Genomic DNA, 7,738 nt, shown 5'->3' on the forward strand with positions numbered 1-7,738 from the left:
ACTACACTAGTAGGGAGTGTAGGGAAGTGAGGACCATAAAACTGCGTCACTAGGTGACAGTTAAAGTGCCAGGAAGTGCCTAAAACCCACTCTAAATGCAGAATTCTGCATCTTTTAACAAAAATCAGCATTTAAAATCTTAGTAATGTGCCCAAAACATGGCAGAATGTTCCTGTATGCTTTCCTAAGTGCCGGGAATTAATTGTGTCACTAAAAGTCATATAAAAGACACTTTACGGATTAATTAAGCACTTTAACGGAATAGTATCACACCGAACAACCGGACATTACCCGGAACACAAAAATATTGTTAAACACATTGTTTCACTTTTATTAAGCTAGTTATGGTCCCCGAACACCCTAACACACTATATATTACATAACACACCTAAACCACTAACTAATCACTTAACCTTCTAACTAACTAAACTAACTAACCATTGCATCCCAACTAAACCAACCCCCCCCCCCCCCCCCAAAACCGTTTGTGAAGTGGGACCCCACCACTTGATTTTCTTGATTAATATAATGGATTTGTATGTACATAGGCATTAGACCTAATGGACAAAGAAGTGTTGGAGGACCATTACTTAAAGACCTTAAGACATAGCCATTTCTCATTCACAAACACACCAACACTTCAAACACTCTCTCCCTCTCCTCTATCTCGGCCGTGAGCCACCACCATCATCATCATCATCATCATCCAATCACTTCCAACCATTTCAAGGGTATACAAGGGTGCTAGAGGTTGCATAAGGAAGCTAGGAGCTTTCGGATCATCAAGCACCTTCTCTATTTGCTATTAACCACCACATTTCTTCACTTGAACTTCCCTAGCCTTGAGCTAGTGGTAAGAACTTAGATCCTTTCATTTTTCATCTTATTTAAGTGGTTAATGATGTATCATGATTAAAAGTATTAAGAACATTAATGAATCTTATGAAGAAGACATGAACATAAACTTGCTAGATGAAGATATCATGATAAATACAAGTTGATATGCATGTTGATCATTGTTTGTTGGTAGAAATGATGTGAATCATCATGTAGTCTTGCTAGATCATGATTAAAAACATGACCTAGCAAGATGAAAAAGCAAGAATGTTGTAGGATGATGGATCATCCATCATAAACCATGAACTTGAATGAATGAATGGTTCTTGAAAAATAAAGATCAAAGTAGGTGATAATCATGTAGATCTAAAGATCCATGAGTGTTTTTTTCAAAAGAACCAAGTGAAAAATATAAGTTTCATTAAAACTTGGATCTTACATAAACTAATCACATTTTTGGTGGGTAAACAAGTGTAGAAACACTTGTGTAACTAGAAAATTTCATGAAGAAATATCTTTTAAAAATAGGATTGGAAGTTGTAAACACTCAAACTCTCTAAAAATGAAGTTTTTAAGGAACTAATCACATTACAAAGGGTAACAAGACTTACTAAGAATACTAGCAAGTTACTACATATTTTTACAAATTTTCAAGTTCATGAGTTTATAGTTTATGCTTGTTTTTGGTAAGTTTGGTAAGTAAAGGTTGTATATTGTTGATTGAGAATTGTTTGAATGAATTTTTGAAAAGAAAATGATATGCTAGTAAGCATGGACACCTTCATTTACAAAGGAAACTCTGGCGAAATTTTTCTAAAATCCAACACTTAGAAAATATTTTTCTAGCAAGTGTTTACGAATATATTTTTAACCTTGTTTTCAAAATAAACTTCGCCATAATTTTTATTACAAAAATACCAAGTATCGGAGGTTGCTTTTCGTAAATAAAATTTGATAAATATATATTTAGAATATATATTTTATACTAAAACTCTTGTGTGATTATTTGTTTATTTTGTGAACTAGTTATATTATTTTTAGGGTAAAATAATATAACTTATGAATACCATGAAAATTACAACTCCAAAATAATACCAAAACTCTCACGGAATAAATATTTAAGTTACGCATTTGTTATTGCAATACGGAACGCTAAAACGTAACTTATGTAATATTTCAGTAAATACTCTTACACGTACATTTTTGGTAAAAACATTATTTTGGAAAATTAATGAAGTAAAATATATTATTTTTGGGAAAAATATATATATATATTTTGAATTAAGACGTTTTTGGACAAAAATTTAACTATATTTTTCTAAGTAGGACTTAGAATATATTTTTCGGAATTACAAATGTACATGTATAAATACCCCCATCCTTGGGAAGGAAATACACATATAAAATACTTGAGAAGTGTGGATACGAAATAGTTGCCTAACTATTATTCCTAAAAACAAAATTTAAGTTAAAGTAATTAATATTACTTTAACAAAAAGTCACAAACTTGGAATAATATCAAAGTAACGCAGCTCAAACACATTAAACCCTAAACCAAGGCACGACACGTTCATCTAATAGATATTAGTACGTTGTAGGTCGCCAGGTAGCTGAGCAAGTTTGAGATTGACGTTACGATACAGGAGACGCACTTCTGTGAGTTCATGTCCCCCTTTACTCTTAACTGTTTTCAGTTTTATACTTCGGGGGTGAAATACATGTTACAATTATTACAGACATTTATTTACATGGTATGGTTAGCTTAAGGAGGGTTTTTACTACGCGATCATGTGAGTGGTGGGCATGACACTTAAGGCCATTAATCCTCATTGTGGGACCGAGGGACATGAGTGATAGATCTATTTGGGTGTAGCGAGCCCACACCCGTGAGGCCGGGGCGGCCCATAGTGGTGACTATGTCTTCATACCGGAGACAAATTTGCTAGGTTTGAGTCTTCCTGCACCAGTTCACACATACCATTGGCTTTGCAACCCATTGGTGATCAGTTTTTCCTTAATTGCTACATACCAGGGATTTTTATACATACAGACATTTTAAAGGTTTTACATACATACACACACATGAACTCGCTCAACTTTTGTTGATTTTTCAAACTACATGTATTTCAGGAAATTAGTGGATCTGGCGGAGTATGCGTTGTGTCAAGGCTGCGTTGTGAATAAAGATGTCATCCGAGTGGCTGAGTTTAGGAGGTGGATCCCTTTCCTGGACGGGATACACAATTCTAAACTTGGGTTTTTGTTTACGTACTTTTGATGAGTCTTTGTGAACTCTGTTAATTATGTCATGGTTGTAACTTACTTTATGTGTCGACATTTTCAAACAATGACGTTGTGTTATTTTTAAATTTAATGAATGGATGAACATCTTGTGTTTTATCATATAGCATTGTTATGATTGTTTCTATGGTATTAAGAAGTCACACCAATTAAACCCACGCTTCCGCAAAAGCCAGGGTGTGACAGCTTGGTATCAGAGCCACAATCATAGCGAACTAGGATTCCTTCTCGAGTCTAGACTATGATCACTAGGGTTCTCACGAAAACATTTTTACATTGCATACACATAATGACCAGATCCAGGGTACAAACATTTTTACAAACAAAAGGCACAAATACACTTTTCAAAATTTATATTTCAGTCTTAGAGACTGAGGGAGTTCAGCCTTAGAGGCTGGGGAGGTTCAGTCTTAGAGACTGAGGGGTTTGATCTTAGAGATTGGGGATGTTTAGTCTTAGAGACTGGGAGGTTTGGTCTTAGAGACCAGGGAGTTGGTCTTAGAGACCAGGGGATTAGTCTTAGAGACTAGGAGTTGGTCTTAGAGACCAGGGAGTTAGTCTGAGAGGCTAGGGAGTTCAGTCTGAGAGACTGGGAGGGATAGTCTGGGGAAGACTAGGATGATTACTTGCTTGCATTATTGTGACTTACATGCTTATTTGACTATATGTTGATATATGTGCATATGTGTGGTTGTGTTACAGACGCCATGCCTTCTTCTTCCAATACTGGAGTATCAGACACATTGGACCCCATGGCGGTTGTATCAGACGATGAGATACTATCCGAGGGAGAGGTTTACACGTCGGATACCACGAGCACGGATGAAGACGATTTCCAGCCCTTCGCGTTGCCGGATCTCGGTAACGATGCCCAGCACGCTGATGGTATTCCTGATGGGGATCTACCCCTTGCCTTGATCCCTGCTCCCATTCCACTTGCTGCATTTCCCGTAGGGGATTTGCCACTCGATGTTGTGTCCGATGACGACATCGATCTTTTCGAGGGTCCCCCTGAGGATGACCATGAGGGTGGGGCCCCGATTGCTGATGATGTCGCCATTCCTTTGGATGAGGTTCCGATTGCGGATGCTGTTGTTTTACCGCCTGCTGAGGCTCCTGTGGAGGAGGCTCCTGCTGATTCACCTGGTCCAGACTTGTTCGAGTCTGTGGCGTCCGCTTCCTTGCAAGACTGGGGCGTGCAGCACTACTCTCCTAGTATTGACCCAGACATAGCGATGTCAGCTGCACCTGGTTCACCCCACGCGTTTGAGTTTGATCATGAGTTCGAGGACGAGTTTGATCCAGTTTTTCCTCCTGATTTTGATCCCGATCACGAGATCGAGTTTATTCCTTTGGACCAGCCATTGGAGGCACCAGTGGCTCCTATTGATCAGTTTCTTGATATACCTGCCGACCTTGATATGGACTTTGTCGACCCTGAGCCTGTCGTGGCACCAGAGCCTGTTATTGCTCTTGATCCTGTACCGGTGCACGACCCTGTTCTTATGGATGCACCAGCTATTGCACCACCTATTGTTGATATTCCCATTGTTGCACCACCAGTGGTGGATGATCCTATTGCTGATGCACCCGCGCATGCACCACCTTTTGTCGACCATGCACCCTTTGCTACGCATGTCGACACTCGATACGCCGACACCCGTAACGGGTGGATCGACGATGATGATTATCCCCCGTTCGTGCTACCAGTCACTCCTCCTATAGCACCTGTTTCTGCACCTATTGATGTTCCCTTTTTCCACCCACACATCTCTGATGTCCATCGCACCAATCTTCCCATCACATTCCTCCAGGACATTCCCCCACCACGTCCTGGGGAGGGTTCATCGAGGCAGCAGCCTACTTACGTTCCACCTGTATCATCATCCGTTCCGTTCATGTCCCAGTTCCCTCACACTACACCACCTTTTGTACCTTCAGGCAAGCCGTTTCTGTGGGCTTCGCCCAATGTTATGCCGCTATCAGACCTGTATCACCCGTTCCATGTTGGACACACTACAGAGGACATACTCATCTCCCTTCAGCTACAGCAGGACGCACTGAGTCGTCGCGTTCAGGAGTTAGAGAGAGCTCCACGTCCTCCATGTCACTGTCAGACTCCTTTTGTCGCACCACACACTCCCCTCCCGCTACCCCCGATTCGGATGTTCGTTTTCTTACACCTGAGCAGCAGATTGCCTATTTGCTATGCGTTATTCATACCCTTGAGGAGGATTGGGTGCACATGCGCCGTTTGCTCTTCTCTTATCTTCCTCCTCTTCCTCCACCATCAGCGTAGCTAGATTTTTGGTTTGGTGCAGGTAGACTGTTTTGGTGAGAAAGTCGCAATTGGGCCAGCATACGAAGACTTTTGGAAGACCACACTTTTGTATAATTTATGTAGACTGGCTTGTATTTTTGGGGGTGATGTAACCCCATGATCTTATCATGATGTATGATGTACTGTAAAACATGTAAAACTATATTGTGGTCATGATTAATGAAAGCCCAATGGCAACGTTCTCACTACATTCTTTATTTGATTATTTGTTTTATATTATAACATGGGATGTTATGTGGTTGATGAATGTTATTACGAACGCATATTATTTACTTACTATGACCTGACCAATATGATAATCTTTTAGAAGATGCCTCCACGACGTAACACCCACCTGCCTACTACTGAGGCGGAACTCCAGGGGATAATTGCCGCAGCTATAGCACAATATGCGGCCTCCCACGCAGAAACAAGCAGGAATACTTCAAACAACAACAACGACAACAATAACAAACCACCCAATGGTAATGTCTAAGTCGCTTGAGACACATTATGATACATTTGGATATTTCTAGCACATCCGCTAATGCCATCTGTAAATACTAATGTATGTGCAGGGTGCACCTACAAACAATTTCTTGACTGTAAGCCCGTAAATTTCGACGGCACTGGAGGTGCTGTTGCATTCGTCAGGTGGGCAGAAAAGACAGATTCTGTCCTAAGGATGAGCAAGTGTGCTCCTGAGCAACAAGTTACATACTTCTCAGGGCTGTTTCTTGATGGTGCCCTATCGTGGTGGAATCTGCAAGTGCAAACATTGGGAGAAGCGGCGACATATGCATTAACATGGAATGAGCTGAAGGAGCTTATGAGGAAGAAGTATTGTTCGCGGGCTGAAATACAGAAGCTAGAAACTGAGTTCTGGCACCTAAAAATGGAGGGTCCTAAAATCGCAGAATATGTTCAGAGGTTTCATGATTTATCCCATGTTGTGCCGTACATGGTCACGCCTGAATTTAAACGCATTGAGCGCTTCATCTGGATATTGGCACCCCAGATCATGAGTATGGTAACCACATCCAAGCCTTCAACGATTACTGAAGCCATTGATATCAGCGTGGCACTTACAGAAGAAGCCATTCGGTTGAACAAGTTTTCAAATTCTGAACCAAAGAAGAAGGAGACTCATGTGGAGTCGACTGGTGAAAACAAACGGGAATTTTCTAACTTCAAGCAAGGTACCAGCAGTTTGAGCAAGAAGGGTGAGTCAAGCGCACCGGCTAGGGCCAAAACCGGTGTTGAAAACAAAGGGAAGGGTTACATGGGCACTCTGCCCAAGTGTGATACATGCCAGTACCATCATCCCGGCCCGTGTAGACTCAGGAAATGCGAGTCTTGCGGGAAGACTGGCCATTCAAAGGAAACATGCTGGGTTGGCACCGGTGTTGGTCGTGGAAATCAGCGAGGTCATGGAAATGGGAATGTGAACCGCCAACAGGGAGGAAATGGCGGGAATGGAAACCGTGGAAATGTTGGGAATCAAGCTGGTAACCGAGGAGTGAATGCCAATCAAGGTGGAAATGGAAGTGGGAATGGTCGAGGACCAGGATGTTTCAACTGTGGAGACGTCGGTCACTTTAAAAGGGAATGCCCAAAACTGAATCAAGCGCAAGGAAGAGTCTTTAACATTGGTGCGAGGGAAGCACGCTAGGATCTAAATGTCGTTACTGGTACGTTCCCTATAAATCAATGCTTTGCATCTGTTCTATTTGACACTGGTTCCGACTATAGCTTTGTATCGTTAGAATTTAAGAAAATGCTTGGGTTAACTGCTAGTAAGTTAGACGTGCCATACTCGATTGAACTGGCTAATGGAAAGCTAGTTGAAGCCAATGAAGTCATCAGAGGATGCGTGATAGAACTGGGAGGACACGAATTTACACTAGATCTACTGCCAGTTGAGTTGGGAAGCTTCGATGTGGTAGTAGGGATGGATTGGCTATCTAGCAACAAAGCCGAGGTTGTATGTCACGAGAAGACCATTCGCATCCCAATGGCAGATGAAGAAACGATCGTAGTACACGGAGAGAAGCGTGATACGCCTTTGAGAATCATTAGCTGTTTGAAAGCTAGAAAGTGTTTACAGAAGGGATGTTGTCACACCCCGATTTCCACGTGTTTCACCGGTGGGCCCGGTGGGGGATTACCGTGACGTAGTTGGCAACAATATAGTCAAACCACACAATATTTAAATGCACAGCGGAAGCATAAAGATAGATATTTTCAACTATCGAATGTAATATCCCAAGTATCACAAGT

The 7,738-nt window shown here is 41.5% G+C and overlaps 1 protein-coding gene across 1 annotated transcript; it reads left to right on the forward strand.

Annotated features, from left to right (window-relative positions):
* Positions 1 to 3,845: 3,845 nt before the first annotated feature.
* Positions 3,846 to 5,441, forward strand: LOC110931243 (calphotin-like). The gene has a single exon (XM_022174645.1). It carries the CDS (start codon positions 3,846 to 3,848, stop codon positions 5,439 to 5,441), a length of 1,596 nt encoding a protein of 531 aa, XP_022030337.1.
* Positions 5,442 to 7,738: the final 2,297 nt, after the last annotated feature.

The sequence above is a fragment of the Helianthus annuus genome, chromosome 12 (genome assembly GCF_002127325.2).
Source record: "Helianthus annuus cultivar XRQ/B chromosome 12, HanXRQr2.0-SUNRISE, whole genome shotgun sequence".
In the NCBI taxonomy this organism is placed as follows: domain Eukaryota; kingdom Viridiplantae; phylum Streptophyta; class Magnoliopsida; order Asterales; family Asteraceae; genus Helianthus; species Helianthus annuus.